General features: G+C 42.6%; 1 protein-coding gene and 1 pseudogene across 2 annotated transcripts; one reads left to right on the top strand and one right to left on the bottom strand.

Moving 5' to 3' along the window:
* Positions 1-69: 69 nt before the first annotated feature.
* gdpd2 (glycerophosphodiester phosphodiesterase domain containing 2) lies at positions 70-12,725 on the bottom strand. Of its 2 annotated transcripts, none has more exons than XM_071398661.1 (14): positions 12,422-12,725; positions 6,826-6,929; positions 6,499-6,592; positions 6,359-6,418; positions 6,079-6,177; positions 5,524-5,617; positions 5,033-5,178; positions 3,677-3,759; positions 3,349-3,508; positions 2,971-3,174; positions 2,717-2,865; positions 2,059-2,206; positions 1,722-1,804; positions 70-1,162 (listed from the first exon to the last, which is right to left on the bottom strand). In XM_071398661.1, exons 1-14 carry the CDS (start codon positions 12,506-12,508, stop codon positions 1,090-1,092), a joined length of 1,584 nt encoding a protein of 527 aa, XP_071254762.1. In that variant the 5' UTR covers positions 12,509-12,725; the 3' UTR covers positions 70-1,089. The 2 variants fall into 2 exon arrangements, with proteins under 2 accessions (XP_071254762.1, XP_071254761.1); XM_071398660.1 differs by lacking the exon at positions 12,422-12,725 and adding an exon at positions 12,251-12,376 and having other exon boundaries at positions 1,028-1,162.
* A 2,900-nt stretch (positions 12,726-15,625) lies between these two features.
* Positions 15,626-20,063, top strand: LOC139574255 (PDZ domain-containing protein 11-like; annotated as a pseudogene).
* The last annotated feature ends 4,273 nt before the right edge of the window (positions 20,064-24,336 follow it).

The raw sequence follows: 24,336 nt of genomic DNA, 5'->3' as shown, positions 1-24,336 counted from the left end.
AGCGATTGAACACATTCCAAGGTGTTACTGCATATTTTTTTATGCAGTGAATTCACACAGACACATAACTCATCATAACACGTTTATTTCATTAACACATACACGTCAAATCTGGATTGGAAAATCTCTCCTTCAGAATGTAACCTTAAGTGCACTGTAAATAGTGCTGACATTTATCAGCAACACCAATAGTTTCCAAATAAGGTTAAACTTGATGTGTAGAGTGAACCAGTTATGTTATTTATTTATTTTTACAAATAAAGTGTTACACAAATATATTTTCTGTAAGAATATACTCTTTACAACTTTGTTCATAAATTCTCATGACGAATGTAAAATGTTTGCCTGGCTACCCAAACTCCTTGCATCTGGCCAAACGGTACGCCATGCCCATGGATGTTAGTTTCTTCTTTGCAATGAGTCTGGATCCGAGTAACTCCATGACAATTTCTATAATGGCAAAAACATTCTAATCGTTCCCTGAATATGATGGGTTGGGCCTGGGCCAGAGCCAGAACACACGTGGGTAAAGCTGAGGTTTGAAAATCAATCATTGGCTTTGCTACTGATTGGTTAGAGATGATCCAATTGCTGATTACTTTGTTTTGTACAACACCTCTCATTATGACATCACCTCAAATAATGGCAGTCTCAGACGGAAGTATGTAGCGAACAACAGAGCAGCGGAGTAATCCATTTTTTTTTTTTTTACCTTTATTTAACTAGGCAAGTCAGTTAAGAACAAATTCTTATTTACAATGACAGCCTAGGAATAGTGTGTTAACTGCCTTGTTCAGGGGCAGAATGACAGATTTTTACCTTGTCAGCTCGGAGATTCGGTCTAGCAACCTTTCGCTTACTGGCCCAACGCTCTAACCACTAGACTACCTGCCGCCCCAGTTTGAGTCGTCAGGCAAGTAAAATGTACTCTATGCATGTGATCCACCATTTTTTAAATACTGTAATTTAAATGGGCTGAATTCCTCCCTGATTCAAGGCTTAACCATTCAGACAGTATATTATTAATGGGGGGGGGGGGGGGGGGTCGTCTGGATCCAGGCTGTTCTGTTTCTTCAGGCTTAATTCAAACTATTCAGAGGGTAAGAAGAGGGACAGTTCTCTCTGATTCCAGCTGGAAAATCCTTTCTTTGCTTCTCTTTCCCTGCAGAGATAATCACACACAAAATAATTATTCCACTTCGTCATCTGTATCATCATCATCTGTATACCATAAGGCGGTGCACAATTGGCCCAGTGTAGTCGGTTAGGGTTCGGCCGGGGTTGGCCGTCATTGTAAATAAGAATTTGTTCTTAACTGACTTGCCTAGTTAAATAAAGGTTAAATAACACATTTAAAAGATTATCTTTATATGATGCCCTTGTACATCCTAGTTTATGTGACCGTAAGGACAAATACAGCAGTTGTTATCTTTGCATGTCATTAATGCAACCACTACACTACAGATTAAATTATTTAAACCATCAAGACAAGAATGACATGTATTACGGTAAGAGAGCGTGACATAATATATCAGTCCCATATCAAAGTTAACAATAGCAATCTTAAAGATTCATAATACAGGATACATAGATAGCAATTATCTTAGTAGTTAGTACCGTACATAATTACTGTAAACATTGTAAAGTGAAACAAATCAAGTAATCAAATTACAAACACTGTTTCCATTGTCTTTTACAAACAATGGTAGTGTTCTACTCACCTCTGTAAAATGAACAGTGTGACCATTATGAGCAATGACCCCAGGTCCACTGTGATCCATATCATTCTGTACCTATCAGGTCTCTGAAACACATACACACCTAGTAGGTACATTCATATGACCCATAGATCGCGCACAAGATTAAAAACACAGCATTGAACAAGAAAATGTCAAGTTCAATGCTACACATGGATATCATAATATATGCTAGCTAATGTTCAAACACAACATTGACTTTGTGAGAATTACAATGTCAGGGTGGGGTGATCGGGTTGACTTTTGAAGAGGGAGTGTCTATGGAAGAGTGAAGAAGAGAGGTTTGATGTGAGTCCCTCACCATTGTCCAGTCAGGCTGGGTCATGTCCTGTAGGAGGGAGCAGGCGTTGGTGGTCACAGAGTTGGCCCCCGAGCACCACAGCAGAGAGAAGAGCCATGGTTCATTCACCACCCACAGGTTCACTGACACATTCCTGCTCCGAAGCTCCCTGGCACACGGAAACACACAAAAACACAAATTTAGTTGGTAATTCAAAGATTAGTTGAAAGAGCTCAGCTCATACAGAGCTACTTCAGCAAACATGACACTTCTCAAAGACTACAGACAGAAGTGATCAATCATAACATGTCATACTATTAAAGCACACATCATGTTTGTTCAGACAACACTTTCCCATCATCTTTGGAGCTGTTCGTTTCCCTAAACCAACAGAAACTATCATCCCATGAGAACGTTTCACTACTGGGCTCTCAGCCATTAAAAAACACACCTGGGTGAAAACATGATATGAGTCTCATTCTTCCCTGAAGCAGCGTGTGTCTCCATCTACAACAATGCCAGTTCTTTGTCTCAGCACACCAACACTTTTCATTGTGACACTATTGTTTGCCCTGCAGCAGTCAGTCAGCACAGGAAGAGTAGAATGTGGTTCTGGAATTAAGGTTTATTTGGCTACAGCTCTGAGAAAAGTGTGGGCGCTTTGAGGTAGGCTACTCACCCAATCTCTGTGGCACTCAACGCACTGTATTTGACATTCAGATGGTCTCCTCTGTCAAGGTCCATATCAGACACATCGTTGTAGACCTGTATGAACCCTGGTGCGACCTCCCTCACATCCCCCCTGTGTTTTGGGGGAAGCCAGAGGATCTAGAGAGAGAAACAACAAAAAACACTGTCATACAACTGTAATAAGACTTTAACTACACAGGACAGGAATGATAAAGCGGTGATACTGATAGACATTCTACTCACCAGGTCTTGGGGGATGCCAGATTTGAGGATGGTGTTCACAGTGTCGATAGTGTCATTGTTGTCGTCATTTTTTAGGTCAAAGATGACAGAGGTGTTATGAGTCTTGGCTAGGTCCAGCAACTGCAGAAGGGAGGGAACACTCTGGTTCCCAGCTGTCTTCTTCTCCTGCTCTGACAGCTGGGAGACTGAGCAGAACGGATCCGTCTGAGGAAGACATCCATAGTATGGATGTCATTATGTCAACGAGTTGGTAGAGTTCAAATTGTCATCAAAATGTAAAGGATCTACAGTATATAAAGAATTTTCAAGTAAACCTTCTGAAATGATTTCCAACTACAATATACAAGGGATGCTTGTGAAATTGGATATCACCCTTACCTTCAGGAACCAATCACCAGCGTTTAATTCCTGTAGCTCCTCCCAGGTGAGGTTTGTGCTGTGGTTGAAGTCTTTCCCAGGGAACTTATGTAGAACATCTGTAGTCCTCCTCAGGAAATGGCTTCCGTGGTCGTGCATCAGGTAAGGAACTCTGTCCTTACTGGGGAAGGAAGAAACGTCAATAAACTGCGTCTTTGAAAAGCGCTATATAAATCCCACGTGTTATTATTATTAAACTGAAAACAATTTAAAACAGCAGTGCACATTTGATCCTTCACAACTCTGCAACGTCTATGTATAGATGAAGCAGCCTTAGTCCCCCGGGTACCTGAGCTGCACGTCCGTCTCAAAAGCGATCACGTCGCACCCCACACTCCTTCTGAACGACATCAGGGTGTTCTCTGGGGTTAGCTGAACACAGAGAGAGGACAGATGTGTGAGAAACACTCCTGTGCTAAATACAGATGACACAGCTAAGCTGAGTGGGCCTATTGTGGCGATAGTAGAGAAGAGTGGAGCAATGTAATGGGGGCAGAGCAACATGCCATGTGGGGCCCTCATAGAGGAATGTTGCCTCAAAAAGAATTCAGCACTGAGCAAATTTCAGGCCTGCTGAACCGCAAACTTGAACTTTGTCAAATTCTGTGCAACTTCCGGCGCGCTTTACGGTGAACACTGAGGCTGTACCCACTTTAACTTACAGTTTTAACAGTGGCCAAGTAGGCTACTGTGGCTATTTGATCATAATGTCGGCCTACCAGAGCAGCCTACCATAAAAAATGATGAAGACAAATGCATCCCATAACATTTGAACATGGAAATAGCTGTTCTATCATTCAGTCTACAGTAGCAACCAATGTGTGGTGTGCAATGCCTATACATTCCATGAGACTTTTGAGAAAAAAACATGCAGGCTTGACATCAAACTGTTTATCCACTTGTCCTTCATACCATCATTACAGAGAATCGGACAAATTATGCTACACTCTGCCTATTGGCTACTTAGCTTATTCAAGACTGTCTCAAAATACAATGTCTACTGAAATAGAATCCTACTCCAATGCACTCTTTGTACAATAAAATATCTTGCAGTTAGTTTTGCATACTAAATAGTGAATAGTTCGTTGTGTTTCGGTATGTTACATTGAAAGTGGCTAATGTTGGGTTGATTCGATCACAATTCCCACAGTAGAGCGAAAAGTTGATAGTGTTGACTAAAGGGGAAAACTGTATAAAGTTGAGCGAAGTTCAATCTCGTGCTTCTTTGTGCAGGCTCACATTTCTTCTGCGCGGCAGTCGGATGGAGGTTAGAGGGAACGTTGAGTTCAAGCCCTCTGATTCACTGGCAAGTGATGGAAATAGGGATATGTGCTCAGTGCAATGTAAACACTAATCCTAAAGTAATTTGGTTATACTGTATCTACACTATTTGATGATGTATCCGTTAGCCTACTGAATCATAAGGGATGATTATGGAATTTATGACAACAGTAAAATGGTAACACATAAGCCATTTTTGGATGATGGTCTTGTAGCTATGTAATAAAGCCTTATCCACTGTATGAGTAAGGTAGTCAATCAACTTTCGGTATTTTGTGTTTTCCAGCTTAGACCTTTAATATTGAGGCAATATAAAACTAATGTAGGGTATGAGAAATAGACTGAGCAGGATGCACTTCCTCACCATTGGTGCTCCGCGATGACCAATGAGGGCAGGTTTAGGGGGCAGCTGTTTCTCCTCCACCAGACAAGGGGATTGGATGAGGAGGGGGCTGAGGAAGATTGCCACCGACACGCCAGCAAACACTACCATGATGAGGATCTTAGAGGCTGGGGACACAAACAGACACAGGTTAACAAATGAAACAGTCATACTTTAACTATTGTTGTGAATAGAAAAAGGCAAAGAAAGAAGATGCTGCATTTAGTCAACTGAATTAGTTCATACAGCTGGTACAATCATTCATTTTACATTACATTTACGCTTTAGTCATTTAGCAGACGTTCTTATCCAGAGCGACTTACATTCGCAATTAGGGTTGTGCAGCCCAGTTTTCACAGAACTCAATTCTATTGAACTAATATACCTGTATATACTACTGGATGTCTCATATTATTGATGTCATGGTGAGTGTTTGTGTATTTCTATTGGAGGAGTTCAGTATCAGCACTGACCTATTCTGCGGGTCCTTTGGAAACACTGGAACACCAGGCAGCTTACCAAGGTCAGGGCTCCAACCCCTCCCATCTGTAGGAATGGAGCCGTGGCCTGAGGGAGATCAATGTGACATACCAAAGCTCTGACCCCAAACGCATTTATTCTTAAAAATATATATTTAACCTTTATTTAACTAGGCAAGTCAGTAAAGAACAAAGTCTTATTTACACTGACGGCCTAGGAACAGTGGGTTAACTGCCTTGTTCTGGGGCAGAACGATCGATTTTTACCTTGTCAGCTCGGAGATTTGATCGAGCAACCTTTCGGTTACTGGCCCAAAGCTCTAACCACTAGGCTACCTGCCGCCCCAAAACCTGCTTCACATCTCACTATAGCTCTAACATTCTCACCAACGCGCCACGCCGTGCGCACACACACACACACACGCACACGCACACGCACACACACACACACACACACACACACACACACACACACACACACACACACACACACACACACCACACACCTAATAGACGGTTCCATGCTGCAATACTTTAGCCTTACTATACCTGTAGTGACAGGAGAACAGTGTGCCACTCTTTTTTCCACTGTAGGCTTATTCCAGTGGTGCCCAGGGCGATGAAGACCACACCTAAAAACAGGAACAACTGTGCAGAGCAAACCACAAGACAATACAATGCAATCAATACAGATCATACCTAGGTTAGTTCATATTGTTAATCATCTATGCAATTATCATTCATGTTATGCAACCGAGCAATATAGCTGGATACTTCGTGTAACACATGCAGAGGGAAACATTCCAGGAACACATAATATTCCTAATACCTTGTGTAGACAGTGTAAGTCCAAAGGCTCTTTCAAGGCAAGATGGACCAGTGCAAAGACCTGCAATTAAACAGTCATTACAACACAGCTAATGTCAACTACATAAATACATTGATAGGTATATGAATTGTCTCCCTCACCAGTAACAGGATGCAGTAGATGGTCAGTACGGCAGCGATAACGATCAGCACCATGAACCAGTTCACCCAGAGTTTAAGAATGGAAAAGGCCTTCCTGGTAGGGGACAAAAGAGGGTAGAAGATCACAGGGTCTGTGAACGTGTGTGTGTGTGTGTGTGTGTGTGTGTGTGTGTGTGTGTGTGTGTGTGTGTGTGTGTGTGTGTGTGTGTGTGTGTGTGTGTGTGTGTGTGTGTGTGTGTGTGTGTGTGTGTGTGTGTGTGTGTGTGTGTGTGTGTGTGTGTGTGTGTGTGTGTGTGTGTGTGTCCGAAGCTGTATGACCAAGCTCACCAGTTGACATCCTCACGGTCATTGAAAGCCATCAGACAGACGTACATCCAGAAGAGAGTGAGCAGGGACACAGCGGTAAGGACAGACAACCAGCAGCAGGAACACTAAAGCAAGGAGAGTTCATCATTACTGCTGGAACTCTAAACCTGTTCAAATTTTTCCTCACATTGGAAGAACTCATTGATTACTAAACTTGTTTGACAGGAAAACACTTACCTTCCAGGATACAATTAAAAGTGTGTGTACAGGTTGTTTCGACAGTCAGAAACTGTACGCAGAATTTAATCCAATTAATTAGATTTATCTCCGAGGTACAGGTGAAAATAATCATATACAGCGCATTCGGAAAGTATTCAGACCCATTGACTTTTTCCACATTTTGTTACGTTACAGCCTTATTCTAAAATTGTTTAAATCGTTTTTTCCGTCAATCTACACACAATACCCCATAATGACAGAGCAAAAACAGGATTTTTGAAATCTTTGCACATTTCTATAAAATAAAATAAACGGAAATATTCATTTACATAAGTACTCAGACCCTTTACTCAGTGCTTTGTTGAAGCACCTTTGGCAGCGATTACATCCTAAAATCTTCTTGGGTAGTGTAACGGCATTCAGAAGAAGAAGGTGAGGACCAAGGTGCCGCGTGATACGTGTTCATATTATTTATTCGAAACTGAACACTAAATACAAAATAACAAAAAGAATAACCGAAACAGTTCTGACAGGTGATACAAACACTAAACAGAAAATAATCACCCACAACTACCAGTGGGAAAACAGGCTACCTAAGTATGGTTCTCAATCAGAGACAACGATAGACAGCTGCCTCTGATTGGGAACCATACCAGGCCAAAACATAGAAATACAAAACCTAGACATACAAACATAGAATGCCCACCCACATCACACCCTGACCAAACAAAAAATAGAAACATACAAAGCAATCTACGGTCAGGGCGTGACAGTACCCCCCCCCCCCCCCCCCAAAGGTGCGGACTCCGGCCGCAAAACCTGAACCTATAGGGGAGGGTCTGGGTGGGCATTACTCCGCGGTGGCGGTTCTGGTGAGGGACGTGGACCCCGCTCCACTTCTGGCTCGGCCCACTTTAATAATGCCTCTGGAGCGGAAACCCTCACCGCCGACCCCGGACTAGAGGACGCCACTGGACTGATGGTCGAGTCTGGAGTGAGTGGCGCCTCTGGACTGACGAGCGGCTCTGGCGCCTCTGGACTGACGGGCGGCTCTGGCGCCTCTGGACTGACGGGCGGCTCTGGCGCCTCTGGACTGACGGGCGGCTCTGGCGCCTCTGGACTGACGGTAGGCTCTGGCAGCTCCGGACTGACGGGCGGCTCTGGCAGCTCCGGACAGGAGGGCGGCTCTGGCAGCTCCGGACAGGAGGGCGGCTCTGGCAGCTCCGGACAGGAGGGTGGCTCTGACAGCTCCGGACTGGAGAGAGAACCTGGAGGGAGGAGACGGAGAGACAACCTGGTGCGTGGGGCTGCCACAGGGCCCACCAGGCTGGGGAGACCTACAGGAGGCCTGGTGCGTGGAGGAGGCACCGGATGGACCGGGCTGTGGGGGAGCTCTGGTGCACAGCCTTGGCACCACTCCTCCAGGCTGGATGACCACTTTAGCCCGGACCCTCCAGAGTGCAGGCACAGGTTGAACCGGGCTGTGGGCGAGCACTGGAGATCTGGTGCTTACCACTCGCACCTCTCCCTTAGGCTCAATGCCCACATTCACCCGGCACGGGCGCAGCGCAGGCATAGGGCGAACTGCACCCTCCCAGCGCCCTGGAGACACAGTACGCAGAGCCGGCGCAGGATACCCTGGGCCGAAACGGCATACCGGAGACCAAACACGCTGAGCTGGCACAATCCCGCCATGGCTGGATGCCCACTCTCACATGGCACTAGCGGCGGGCTGGCCTATAGCGCTCCGGGCTATGAGCGCGTACTGGCGACACCGTGCGCTTCACCGCATAACACGGTGCCTGACCAGTACTACGCTGCTTCCGGTAAGCACGGGGAGTTGGCTCAGGTCTATCGCCTGACTCCGCTAATCTCCCCGTGTGCCTTCCCCAAAACAATTGTTTGGGGCTGCCTCTCGTGCCTGTTGCGCTGCCGTGCTAACTCCTCATAGTGTTGCCGCTGAGTCTTAGCTGCCTCCAATTCCTCCTGCGGACGGCGATACTCCCCAGCCTGTGCCCAGGGTCCCTTGCCTTCCAGTATCTCCTCCCATGTCCATTTCTCCAGATAGCGCTTCTCCTCCTTACCACGCTGCTTGGTCCTTTTTTGGTGGGTGGTTCTGTAACGGCATTCAGAAGAAGGTGAGGACCAAGGTGCAGTGTGATACGTGTTCATATTATTTATTCGAAACTGAACACTAAATACAAAATAACAAAAAGAATAACCGAAACAGTTCTGACAGGTGATACAAACACCAAACAGAAAATAACCACCCACAACTACCAGTGAGAAAACAGGCTACCTAAGTATGGTTCTCAATCAGAGACAACGATAGACAGCTGCCTCTGATTGGGAACCATACCAGGCCAAAACATAGAAATACAAAACCTAGACATACAAACATAGAATGCCCACCCCACATCACACCCTGACCAAACAAAAAATTAAAAACATACAACGCAATCTACGGTCAGGGCGTGACAGGTAGGACACTACAAGCTTGGCACACCCGTATTTTGAGAGTTTCTCCCATTCTTCTCTGCTGGTCCTCTCAAGCTGTGTCAGGTTGGATGGGGAGCGTCACTGCAAAGCTACTTTCAGGTCTGTCCAGAGATTTTCGATTGGGTTCAAGACCGGGCTCTGGCTGGGCCACAGGACATTCAGAGACTTGTCCCAAAGCAACTCCTATGTTGTCTGTGTGCTTAGGGTTGTTGTCCTGCTGGAAGATGAACCTTCGCCCCAGTCTGAGGTCCTGAGCTCTCTGGAGAAGGTTTTCATCAAGGATCTCTCTGTACTTTGCTCAGTTCATCTTTCGCTCAATCCTGACTAGTCTCCCAGTCCCTGCCGCTGAAAAACATCCCCACAGCATAATGCTACCACCACCATGCTTCACCGTAGGGATGGTGCCAGGTTTCCACCAGACATGACGCTTGGCATTCAGGCCAAAGAGTTCAATCTTGGTTTCATCAGCCAGAGAATCTTGTTTCTCATGGTCTGAGAGTCCTTTAGGTGCCTTTTGGGAAACTCCAAGTGGGCTATCATCTGCCTTTTACTGAGGAGTGGCATCCGTCTGGCCATTCTACCATAAATGGCTGATTGGTGGAGTGCTGCACAGATGGTTGTCCTTCTGGAAGGTACTCCCATCTCCACAGAGGAACTTTGGAGCTCTGTCAGAGTGGCCATCGGGTTCTTGGTGACCTCCCTGACCAATGCTCTTCTTCCCCGATTGCTCAGTTTGGCCAGGCGGCCAGCTCTAGGAAGAGTCTTGGTGGTTCTAAACTTCTTCCATTTAAGAATGATGGAGGCCACTGTGTTCTTGGGGACGTTCAATGCTGCAGAATTTTTTTGTTACCCTTCCCCTGATCTGTTTCTCTACACAATCCTGTCTCAGAGCTCTAAGGACAAATCCTATTACCTCATGGCAATTCCTTCAACCTCATTTGCTCTGACATGCACTGTCAACTGAGGGATCTTATATAGACAGGTGTGTGCCCTGCCAAATCATGTCCAATCAATTGAGTTTACCACAGTGGACTACAATCAAGTTGTAGAAACATCTCAAGGATGATCAATGGAAACAGGATGCACCTGAGCTCAATTTCGAGTCTCTTAGCAAGGGGTCTGAATACGTAAGTAAATAAGGTATACCTGTTTTTTATTTTTAATACATTTGCAAAAAAAATCTATAAATCTATTTTTGCTTTGTCATTATGGGGTATTGTGTGTAGATTGATAAGGAAATGTTTTTATTTAATCAATTTTAGAACAAAGCTGTAATTTAACAAAATGTGGAAAAAGGGAAGGGGTCTGAATACTTTCCGAATGCAAATGTAATGTGTTAAAAAATTTATTATCTGAAATACCTGATTTACGTAAGTATTCAGACCCTTTGCTATGAGACTCGACGTTCCCCAGAGGGCTTAGGACCTCAGACTGGGGCAAAGGTTCACCTTCCAACAGGACAACGACCCTAAGCACACAGCCGAGACAGCGCAGGAGAGGATTAAGGACAAGTCTCTGAATGTCCTTGAGTGGCCCAGCCATAACCTGGACTTGAACCCGATCAAACATCTCTGGAGAGACCTGAAAATAGCTGTGCAGCAACGCTCACCATCCAACCTGACAGAGCTTGAGAGGATCTGCAGAGAAGAATGGGAGAAACTCCCCAAAAACAAGTGTGCCAAGCTTGTAGAGTCATACCCAAGAAGACTCAAGGCTGTAATCGCTGCCAAAGGCGGTTCAACAAAGTACTGAATAAAGGGTCTGAATACTTATGTAAATGTGATATTTCAGTTTAACATTTTTAATACATTTGCAAAACTTTCTAAAAACCTGTTTTTGCTTTGTCATTTTGGGGTATTGTGTGTAGGTTGATGATGGGGAAAAAATGATTTAATCAATTTTAGAATAAGGCTGTAACGTAACAAAATATGGACAAAGTCAAGGGGTCTGAATTCTTTCCGAATGCACTGTATATATAACCCCTAGCTATGGTTTAGAAGTACATATTCATTGAGTTTTCTTGTGTGGCTGGTCGACCCAAAAAGTGTGTTTTCGTGTTTGTGATTGCATGAGTGTGTGTTTATGTAGACTGTACATGTGGTATTTCTAAGGGGCTCAGCTCCCTCTGGGATGTTTGAGTCACTCCAACGCCTCCTCATGTTTGGTTTCACCTGCTGTTCCATGCCACCACACTTAGGGGGAATCAATACAGTCATCAAACACACCGGCATCCACCATTCAACCAACCTCAATTGTGTCCGAACAGAAACCCCCCTCCCCTTGGACACTAATGGTTTGTCCCCTTTGTAGTCCTGTCCCAGATCACCTTTTACCCAGCCTGTAGGATCCTGTGAGTTCAGTTCAGCAATTAGTCCTAGCACATATTCACATGCTCTAATATGCACCACAATCTCCCTCCTCCCAATTATCCTGCTCTTATTTACACAACAGGTCTGAATGAACGGATGCCTCTCCAAATACATCCATCCACATCTCACATGCCTAGGAATTCAGGCTTCCTATTATACACCCACGGTGAGTTTATAAAGGGGAAACATCCTCATGCATCCACTGGATGCTGTCCAATGGAATGATAGTGACTGTTGCTGCTGGATGGTGATTACGTAGATGATGACATAGATGATGACATAGATGATGATGATGACGATGATTGACATTACAACACATACCAAAGCCATTTTAACATTTACATGTAGGCCTGACTCACCTGGGAGAAGTCACTAAAACAACTACATGGAATTACAGTATATAAACCAAAGTTGAGGATAATGATGGTAATGTATGAGAAGTTAGTACCAAAACTGTTAATCATCTTAATGTATGTTCTATAGCTATATTCTACGCAAAAATCTAAATCTGGGTCCACAACAGTACTCACTTTTCGTTTCCTCTCACTGGGGTGCCTCCAGTTGCAGCTATACATTACCCTGCAGCATATTCGGCCACAGCTGTCCTCAGACATCATCACCTCCTCTCCTCAATTACTATCAACTAAAAGGATATCCTGTCCAGAGGAGTGTGGATCCTGTCGGTCCTGTTGTGTAGTTATTTGATCCTCTCAGCCTTGAGGGGCTGGATAGAGTGGTGGGGGGGACAACACTCCTGGAGAACACCTTGTCTGGCAGCTCTGTATGTGAGGAGAGGGGCTCCGGTCCGCAGTGGGCTGACTCACCACTCTAAACCTACACAGTGTAGGAGGAGAGAGAAAAAAGACTGAGGGGAAAAACAGGGAATATCTGTGAGTATTAGGGCCATCCCCGTTCAATAACTTCCTGAATAGAAATTCTAAGTTGGGGAGCTGCTGACAATGGCCAACCCTGTGGGGTTCTGTGAGAGTACCACGGAGAGGCCTGAGAGTGAGATCCCACCATAAGACACTCAGTTCCGTGGGAGTAGGGAGGGAGAGGAAGAAGGAGGAGGGGGCTCATCGTCAGCAGGGGGTTGCAGTGCAGAGATGTACAGACTTCAACCGGGGGATTAGCTCGGGGGACTGGTGACCTGTTTTTATGAAACCAAGATATTAAGCCTTCACAATATTGAAATATTACTCTACAAAGAGAGCTAAAAGATGGATGAGGGAGGTGAGGGAAGAATATTCAGTGAACAGGCTGGGGCAGATACATGTAAACCTGCTAACCCATTATTCTCTTCACTGGGGTGATGATATTGAATTACGGCACGGTGCCCAGTGCCCGCCCACATAACAAAAACAAAATAAAAAAACGCATTCAAAGTTTAAAAGAGTTGTACCACATTGTAAACCAAATTGACATTAGACCGTCTATTGATCCATTTCGGGAAAGTCTGACAAGTCTTTTTTAAAGCACGAGCTGTTAATTCATCAAGTTAGAACACTCGTTGAGCTTTCCTTGAAAATGAATAACTATTAGCCGATTGTAAAAACAAGCCAAATGTACTTGGTCAGTTATTATATTTGTTTGGGGATTTTCGCCATTAATATGTATCAGATAATCAAATGTATACTGTTGGTCAAGGGCTGAGGTGTGTTAAGCAAACTTCAGACCTGACACATTTTGTTTGAATAGGTATTTGGTCGACAAGTCCATAATCCAAAATAAGTATTTAAGAGAAAGAAAGAAAAGTCAACACGTATAGATAGGGGCCAGTATGAAATAGTGTGAAGGTATTTTGTGCTGAGGGAAAGCCCTTCTCTAAAAATCAGGTTGGATTGAGGAGAACCATATGATCACAGGAACATGTCTGAGCAGGTCGACAACGGGAAAGAAGTGAGGGTCAAGAGAAATCTGAGCAGGAAACCAGATCATTTGCCATTGTAATGTAAGTTGTCTATGCCTACAAATCTACAGACTAAGAATGTAGGCACAGAAGTGAATTTCAGGATGCTTGGTGGAAACCTCCTTTAAACCTACCACTTCTTGGCCAGGGCTCCCTTGAAAAAGAGACTTTGTCAGCTGCTACAGAATCATACAGTCTCCACAGTATGTCATAATACAATACAACAGTGAATAATCAGTGTGTTCTCAGTCCTTGTACATACAGTCTGGCGTCAATCACTATCAACAGATTTTGAGGAACCATCCATAACATTCAGTATCAAGTCTAGTGACCATCAACACTGAATGCCACAAACAGATCACTTGAAATGATGTGTATTACAGAAAATCCCCAAATGCTAAGCATTGTGTTGATCCCTCTGAACTAAATACGAACTTTAGTGGTCTTAAATGTCCCCATTACAAGACGAATAAATAAACACATGGAATAAAAAACGTCTGACAATCAAAAGGGAGAGTGTTCCGATAAGCATGGGCCTAAAAAACAATACATATTTGTTAGAAGAAACATCTCTGTTTCTGAAACAATTGTATACTGTGGCATTTACTCTTAACAATAGTAATGTCAAGGCCAAGACAAACTCAGCAGTGTTGCGAGTGTGAGAAGGCATGATTCACAACTTGGCCCACATCAAGCACTGGGACTTGGCAAAAAATGTACATAGCATATCAATGTTTGCTAGGTAGGCGAGGGTAGGCACAGGTAGTCAGGTATTCAACACGGTAATAAGGAAGGGTTACTGATCAGAACAGATAAGGTGAAGCAAAAAAAATTGAGCCAAGATTCCAACATGTTTATCACCTACCTTTCTAAATAGAACTTTGAAATGGAGTCATGAATGCCCTTTTTCACATCAACATTTATAATGTTGTAATGATCCATAAGATCCTGGGCATGACAAAAGATGTTATGTTTTGAGAGTTGTCATCACATTAAGCAATAATGACTTTCTCAAACTATGGTGGTGAGAAAGTTGAGACATATTGGGACGAGTTTGATCTAAACCTGATTGTTCCACCTTTGAGAACTTAACTTTAAAATCAGGAAATAGAATGAAATGTCTCACAATTTATTGTAACAATGTCCTGTTACCACATTTAAGTCCATTTCCATTGCATCCCTCAATGTGGCTTAACTGTCCTGGATTTGAAGTTAAAAATATTTAGTTAACTCACTCATGTTGACATAAAAAGGTAATACAATGTCATACAAAAGTGAGTGACAGAAAGCCTAATATTGAACCCTTTCTGTGGTAAACCCTGTACTGAGTGAATTTTGTTATTTAGAATGTGGTCTGTCTGCATCAGAACCACATAAAGTATTGTATCTACAATTACAGGACATTTCACATGTTCTCCTCATTTGACCAAAGTTTAAAAACAATTGACCATTGAGCATGAATAACTATCTCTTTTCAAACTCAGTGTTTAACCCAGTCAATCAATTTAGTTGAAATATGTAGATATATTAATCAATTTGAGTTAATTTGACAAGGCATTAAAATACAATAGGCTAGTAAAAGGAGTGAGGTGCATCATACCTTGAGATAATATAATGTGTGCGTCTCTCTTGTAGTGTTGCAACACTGTAACAGCCGGTGATATTCTGTTCATCAACTTTTTCTAGTCCAGTCCACTATATTTCGTTACCTCTTTTCTGTGTCTGTTGTTCTGTCATCCACTCCCGTTCTTTGTGGAAATCCGTGCCCGGAATGTAAATGAATGATAATGAATGGGTGCAAGTTTCTAAAGTATTACGGGGAGGGGTATGCGGAGGGAGGCAAGTCGCCTGAACGTACGTAGCCTACAATTGCAGATAAATGCTTTGAGCGCATTTTTAATACTATTGGTAAATTAGAATGTACATGTCTAGGGGTAGAGGCAGAAACGTTTTTCACATTGCCTAACTCATCAATAGACTAAATAAATGGACAGTTCATATATGGATAGTCCTATATAGGGATAGTTCACCCAAATTACAAAACGACACTTCGACAGGATTTTTTGGTTTCCTTACCCTGTAAGCAGTCCATGGACAAGGTGAGACAACAATCCATGCTTTGGTTAGGTTTCCCTGGCACGGTTTCCACATGCTAACAAAGCATGGAGTGCTGTCATACATTGTACATAGACTGCTTAAAGGGTAAGGAAACCAATATGTCATTCTGTAATTTGTAATATCCCTTTAATAGTGTTAGAACACCGTTAGGGCTTCTGTATGCGATGTCTGCACTATTTCATACAGAACTATAGGTCAATACTACTGCTCCGAAAACAGTTCAATTAAGCTTAAGGGAACTGAGCACGATTTAAAATGTGTCATGTGGAAGTTGTTACTGAGACTTAAATCCCTTTCAGCAACATTACCTAACCACACTTAAAGCGCGACAGAATGCATGTCATGCTCTATTTCTGTTGGAAATTGTCTCACAAATAACTTGCTAATCTACTATTGGCCAAGATGAACATGTAGGCTACAAAGGAAAAAGACACCTGGGTTTTTCACAGGAGGTATACAGAGATGATAGGGCTATTGCATTTAATCTATATCTGTTCAGTTTATATTTTGAGTTTTGCCTAATTGGTGTATTTTAAATATGGGGGTCATCTGGCTACTGGGGAACATCCCTATATGAACTTTTTGAATCCCATAGGGGCATAATACATGTAATTACAGAGATATTACGATTAATTCTCACATCAGACCACTACAGTCCTCTGCTAGGCTACACCTTGAAGTGCAATAGCAACATAGGCTGATATCTTATATCTGGAGCAGATGTTATGGACACATACACTGAATCTCGGCATCTTAACTGAGCACTTGACCACGTTCGAAATAAATATGAAACATATCATATGCTTGTATTTATTTCATTGTGTTCTATGTAAACTACTTTCATACTCTTATTATGGAGTCTATATATTATAGCGGGGCTCTCTGTAAGTGCACATGCGCATCCATTGCATCGATGATTATAATGCGCCAGCAGGGCGTTTGTTTGAAAGGGAAATTGTCTTTTTAGCCTGGTAAGATCTTTGTTGTTGCTATTTGTAGCTAGCTAGAGGCCATGACAATAAAATAACTGTTTAGGTTTTGGATTCATTGTAACATTTAATGTAATCTGTAGTTGATTTACTACACTTGCAGTATTTTGTCATCACCTGCTACTGTAGCTAGCTAACAACAAATGTTAGAACAGGTTGCTGTTGCTATCATGAAAAATGCTGCTACTAATAATGGCTGAGCTCGTAACGTTATTGGAATTGAATTTGATTCGAGTCCCTATTCAATACATTTAGTGACCCACTTATTGCTTGAGAAATTGCATTGTTAAGGCAAACCTCCTGTGAATACTAGCATATTGTGTATTCAGCTAAATTGTCTTCCGTGCGTCTGTAATCTCTGCTGCCCAGAATCAAATCTCTGGAAATCATCTTCTTTATATTATTCTTCTTCTTCGATGGGGTTCAACGGCGGTTGGCATCCAATGTTAATGGTGTATTACCGCCATCAGCTGGACGGTGTATTGAATAAGAAACAACAACAAAAACATTGCTGGAAATGGGGAAAAACGACATCATACAAAATTAAACATGTCAACTAAGAAAACCCATCCCACTTCTTCAATCTCATTCCACTTCAAAATACATCCCTACACAGGATCAAAGGCCTGTCATGGCGGAACATTCACCGACAGGATTTTTTGCATGGCCTCGGCTGTGAGTTCACGAAGACCCAATAAACGTTCAGCAGCATTTCACAATGATTCCAATTTTCTTAGACTTCTTCTCTCCGCTTGTGCTGTTCAGTTTATGACCATTGCAATAAATAATACAAAGCCCACCTTTTTAACATGTAGCATTTCACTATCCCTCGGTTGATGAGAACTACCATTGTTTCTTCCCCGCCAATCGTTCCTTTCAATCTTACCGCCTCCAGATAGGAGACACGCTGGACACGCCTTACCCTTGCCACCTCATTCTCCTTCACCCTAACAGGGGACCCCAGGAATTCAGGCGCATGTTGACTTCCACAGTTGTAGCATTTCACTTCATCTGGCATACGATACTCTTCCCTTCTGCACACACTTGACACATGGCCAAATCTTTTACATTCATGAAACTGAAGGGACTTGTGCACAAAAGCTCTTACAGGGTATTTCGTGAATCCTAACTTTATATGAGAAGAGAGAGACTCTTCCTCAAAGTACAGTAGCATGAATGAAGTGAACTTATTTTTTCCAGGTCAGTCAACGTGCACCAACCACTCCATCAATATCTTCAGTAATATCCTCTGCCTTTATTTACATACAGGAAACATTCCACTCAGATATATATTTTTTGTCTATAAACACACTTCTTCTGCACCACAAATGAACAAAAATTTCTAAATGAGACCACTTCTTGTGACTTTCACCGACTCCAACACATTCCAGATTTTCCTGGAGACGTTAAACGGATTTCCCAAGTAGCATTGATCCAAAACCCTCACTCTGACTAATAACGAGTCTAGTGGTTTCCTATTTTCCAACATAGCTTAACTTCTCGTTTCCCTTTTTCTTCGCCACTGTAACCCACTCATTCTCACTTTCCGCCAATCTTCCTGTCCCCATCTCCAATCCTGAAAATCCTCTTGGCCATCCAATTGAAGCCCCCCCCAAATGCCAGGTGCACCCCAAAATTGTGATTCGTTAATTAATCAGGGACGCAAAAACCATGGAGCGCACCTGACCGGTAATTGTTCCTCAATTAAACCCTCCTATTCCACACAGCCTCCTAACAAACGTAACATTTTGTTTTGGAGACTATAGCATGCAGAAATTATCATTGGCTATGTCTTTTTTGGACCAATAGGTTTTGAAACCATGGACCAAAAGATCCCATATGATGACTACCAACTCCCTGTGGTCTTTTTACCTTCTTATGAGAGTCCCGCAGCATGGATAGCCCCTCAGGAGGTATGAGCCTGAGATGACATCCATACCTTGTCATAACACTGTCAACAGCCAGTCTAGTTCACTGCCACCTCAGATCTTCAATGATGTTCCCTCTGTGTCCTGTCTGTCGGTGTAGCGGATCCACCATCCTGACTACAACAATGAGCTGACCCAGTTCCTGCCACGCACCATTATATGTTGAAGAAACCTCCAGGGGCACAGCTAGGCTTCAACATCCGTGGGGGAAAGGCCTCCCAGCTACACATCTTCATCTCCAAGGTGTGTGTGAAAGAGAGAGGCTGAGGCTGAGACTGGTGCAACTGCCCAATGAGTGCTGATCTAGCTAGCCTACACTTTTCAGACACTTTCATTGTTTTTAAATATATGTTTTTGCTTTTTCATTTTGTCAGTAATCTCCCTTCTCCTTAATCTCTTTGTGTGTATGTTGCTAGGTGGTCCCAGATTCGGACACCCATAGGGCAGGGCTCCAGGAGGGAGATCAGGTGCTGTCTGTCAATGAGGTGGACTTCCAGGACATAGAGCACTCGAGGGTCAGTGATGTACTGTAGACCATACAACACTATAGACACAACACTACACCTTTTGATAAATCTCATTACTTCATTTTGAACCTCAACACTAACTTGTGTTTAAAAAAAGGTTAATTGTTTTTGGAATACATTTCTCATAGAAATAGTTTATTCTCCTCTCAGGCTGTAGAGATTCTGAAGACTGCCAGGGAGATTCTGATGAGGGTGCGCTTCTTTCTCTACAGTAAGCGTTGCTTTCACCTGATCCGCCATGTAATATTAAGAAAGTGCCTAAATTGTATCTACTGTATACGGTGTCATTTATGCTTTATACCTCTGCAACCTGTGAAGTTTTTGTTGAATGGTTGTTATGTAACTTCCTGTTTCCCATAGACTACCAGAGACAGAAGGAGAGGACTGTGCACTAGGTGACAGAAAAGTTCCACGGGAGAGTGAGAGAAAGTATGGTTACATGCACACAATAATATGATTATTGTGGATAGTAAGGTTAATATAATAGTTTGTTTAAAACGTTTACATGCTTGGCAAGAAGAACGATTTCCATAATATTCCTGTTTACATGGACACATCTGAAATCAGGCTACCTGATGGGACTTTTGAGAAATGCAGAAAATCGGCAATCAAAATAAAACCTGCCACAGTGACCATGTTATTTTTGCGAATACTATTTGATTTGGAGTTCGGATATATAAAGTTTGTGTTTGTGAAAACTATTTCTAAAATGAATACTTTCAGTTTTTCCGAACTCACTTCACTTGCTCAGAAAACCAGGTGTTTTATTATTATTATAATAATTTGTTTATATATACAGTACCAGTCAAAAGTTTGGACACACCTACTCATTCCACGTTTTTTCTTTATTTGTACTATTTCTACATTGTAGAATAATAGTAAAATCATCAAAACTATGAAATAACACATATGGAATCATGTAGTTACCAAAAAAGTGTTGAACAAATCAAAATATATTTTATATTTGGGATTCTTCAAAGATGCTGATGACATCTTTGCACACTCTTGGCATTCTCTCAACCAGCTTCATGAGGTAGTCACCTGGAATGCATTTCAATTAACAGGTGTGCCTTGTTAAAAGTACATTTGTGAAATTTCTTTCCGTCTTAATGCGTTTGAGACAATCAGTTGTGTTGTGACAAGGTAGGGGTGGTGTACATTTTACATTACATTTTAGTCATTTAGCAGACGCTCTTATCCAGAGCGACTTACAGTAGAGTGCATACATTTTATTACATTTTTTTTTACATACTGAGACAAGGATATCCCTACCGACCAAGAGCAGACGCTCTTATCCAGAGCGACTTACAGTAGAGTGCATACATTTTATTACATTTTTTTTTTTTTTTTTTTTACATACTGAGACAAGGATATCCCTACTGGCCAAACCCTCCCTACCGGCCAAACCCTCCCTAACCCGGACGACGCTATGCCAATTGTGCGTCGCCCCACGGATCTCCCGGTTGCGGCCGGCTGCGACAGAGCCTGGGCGCGAACCCAGCCCAGCCTGGGCGCGAACCCAGAGACTCTGGTGGCGCAGCTAGCACTGCGATGCAGTGCCCTAGACCACTGCGCCACCCGGGAGATACAGAAGATAGCCCTATTTCGTAAAAGACCATGTCCATATTATGGCAAGAACAGCTCAAATAAGCAAAGAGAAATGACAGTCCATCATTACTTTAAGACATGAAGATCAGTCAATTGAAAGTTTCTTCAAGTGCAGTCGCAAAAACCATCAAGCGCTATGATGAAACTGGCTCTCATGAAGACCGCAACAGGAATGGAAGACCCAAAGTTACCGCTGCTGCAGAGGATAAGTTCATTAGCGTTACCAGCCTCAGAAATTGCAGCCCAAATAAATGTAACAGACACATCTCAACATCAACTGCAGAGGAGACTGTGAATCAGGCCTTCAGGGTCGAATTGCTGCAAAGAAACCACTACTAAAGGACACCAATAAGAAGAAGAGACTTGCTTGGGCCAAGAAACATGGGCACGACATTAGACCGGTAGAAATTTGTCCTTTGGTCTGGAGTCCAAATTGGAGATTTTTGGTTCCATCCGCTGTGTCTTTCTGAGACGCAGTGTGGGTGAATTGATGATCTCCGCATGTGTATTTCCCACCATAAATCATGGAGGAGGGGCTCCTTTGCTGGTGACACTGTCTGTGATTTATTTAGAAATCAAGGCACACTTAACCAGCATGTCTACCACAGCATTCTGCAGCGACACGCCATCCCATCTGGTTTGGGCTTAGTAGGACTATCATTTGTTTTTCAACAGGACAATGACCCATCACACCTCCAGGCTGTGTAAGGGCTATTTGACCAAGAAGGAGAGTGATGGAGTGCTGCATCAGATGACCTGGCCTCCACAATCACGTGACCTCAACCAAATTGAGATTGTTTGGGATGAGTCGGACCGCAGAGTGAAGGAAAAGCAGCCAACAGGTACTCAGCATATGTGGGAACTCCTTCAAGACTGTTGGAAAAGCCTTCCAGGTGAAGTTGTGTGAGGGAATGCTAAGAGTGTACAAAGCTGTCATCAAGGCAAAGGGTGGCTATTTGAAGAATCTCAAATAGGAAATATTTTTTAATTTGTTTAACACTTTTTTGGTTACTACCTGATTCCATATGTTATTTCATAGTTTTGATGTCTTCACTATTATTCTACAATGTAGAAAATAGCAAAAATAAAGAAAAACCCTTGAGTGAGTAGGGACATATTCTTAAGGGAAGTTCTCATCACTGAAAATGCCATCAAGGGAATGAGTGTACTGGACTAAAGCTTGCAGTCCTTGTGATTTATTTTTTATTTTTTATTAACCAATCTGCTTTCACTCACCTCTGACCAGAACATTGTGAATACTAAATGCTAAACTGGTGACCCCTATTGTGTGTGCATGTATATATGAGAACAGTGTAATGATATTCAAAGAATATTTATAATGCACCAGGGTATAAAAATGTACGTCTGTACATGTCATACCAACTAAATCCACTAGAGGACATACAAGTTAAAGGAATGATTATTGACCTGCATATTCATGTTCTTTTAGCAATAAGAGGGGGTTGATTTGTGTGATTTGAAAGGGGCTATTGTGTATTGCGGCACATTACATTATGTACAAACATCTGTTCGCTGTTGGTATTTTAAACTGAGTTTTATATCCTTTTAATGGCCTGCTGACTGAATCATTTGAGGTTATCCTAAATTAATCAACATACTTGAAGTGTTACAGAACGCCAAAGTAACCAGGGTAACCACTCTGAGAGATTTAGTCTTGGGCTCAGATACTATAAGTTACATTTAAATGTACATCTGAAGGTTGTATGTTATGCTATATGGCAAGGAAGTTACTGATCACTGGTAAAAATCACTGGTTTTGTATGTAAAAAAATGTAATAAAATGTATGCACTCTACTGTAAGTCGCTCTGGATAAGAGCGTCTGCTCTTGGCCGGTAGGGATATCCTTGTCTCAGTATGTAAAAATTTAATAAAATGTATGCACTCTACTGTAAGTCGCTCTGGATAAGAGCGTCTGCTAAATGACTAAAATGTAAATGTAAATCACTGTTTAAATATCAACAACAACAAAACATTTGGGGTACACACATTCTGGTGAGGCTCAGAATCGCTAGGTAAGCGGTTATCGGTAAGCGGTGTAAGTGTGTACTAGGGGTTAGTGCAGGGTGAAAGTGTGTACTAGGGGTTAGTGCAGGGTGTACGTGTGTACTAGGGGTTAGTGCAGCTTCTCCTTCCCCTCAATGTGAATGGATGTTACTTTTCTTTTTATCTTATATTCTGTTGTTTTTCCCCCTCCCCACCTCCCTGTCCCCCTTGCAGAGATTTTCAAAGGTTTTGCATAGCCTTACTCTTAACTATGGCATTGCCAAATAGGCTAGGCAGTGCAGCAACTAAACTAAAGTTGGAACATGCACGGTTTGAACCACCCGGTAAAAATAAAAAGGGTATTTGCCCATTTACAGAAATTAACAGTGGATATAGTGCATCTCCAGGAAACACATCTACGCATGACAGATCATTCTAGACACAAACGGAGAGGATTCTTGTAGATATTACAATTCAAGTTTCATGCTAAATTCTGTGGCTTTCCTATTTGGATTCATAGAGATGTTCAGTTTGTAGAATCAAAAGTTATATTGTACAAAAATGGCTGTTTTGTTATTGTGTAGGACAAATTATTCAACATGGTGGTTGTATTAGCCAGTATTTATGCTCCTAATTGGGACAATGACCAGTTTCTCTGAGAGTTTTTCTCACTCCTCCCAGTATGAACACTCACCAATGTATATAGTACTATTATCAACATACAGCTGGCTGGTTATACGCTGTATCGGCAGGATAGAACATCAGCATCTGGTAAGACAAGGGGGGCGGACTATGCATATATGTAAACAACAGCTGGTGCACGATATCTAAGTAAGTCTTGAGTTTTTCTCGCCTGATGTAGAGTATCTCATGATAAGCTGTAGACCACACTATCTACCTAGAGAGTTTTCAACTGTATTGTTCGTAGCTGTCTACATACCACCACATACCGAGGCTGGCACTAAGACAGCACTCAATGAGCTGTATACGGCCATAAGCAAACAGGAAAACGCCCATCAAGAGGCGTTGCTCCTAGTGTCCGGGGAATTTAATGCAGGGAAACTTAAATCTGTTTTACCAAATTTCTATCAGCATGTTAAATGTGCAACCAGAGGGAAAATAACTCTAGACCACCTTTACTCCACACACAGAGACGCGTACAAAGCTCTCCCTCGCCCTCCATTTGGCAAATCTGACCATAATTCTATCCTCCTGATTCCTGCTTACAAGCAAAAAATTAAAGCAAGAAGCACCAGTGATTCGGTCAATAAAAAAGTGGTCAGATGAAGCAGATGCTAAGCTACAGGACTGTCTTGCTAGCACAGACTGGAATATGTTCCGAGATTCTTCCTATGGCATTG

This window comes from Salvelinus alpinus, chromosome 4, assembly GCF_045679555.1.
Source record: "Salvelinus alpinus chromosome 4, SLU_Salpinus.1, whole genome shotgun sequence".
NCBI lineage: Eukaryota > Metazoa > Chordata > Actinopteri > Salmoniformes > Salmonidae > Salvelinus > Salvelinus alpinus.
This window is presented reverse-complemented; position numbering and strand designations above follow the sequence as displayed.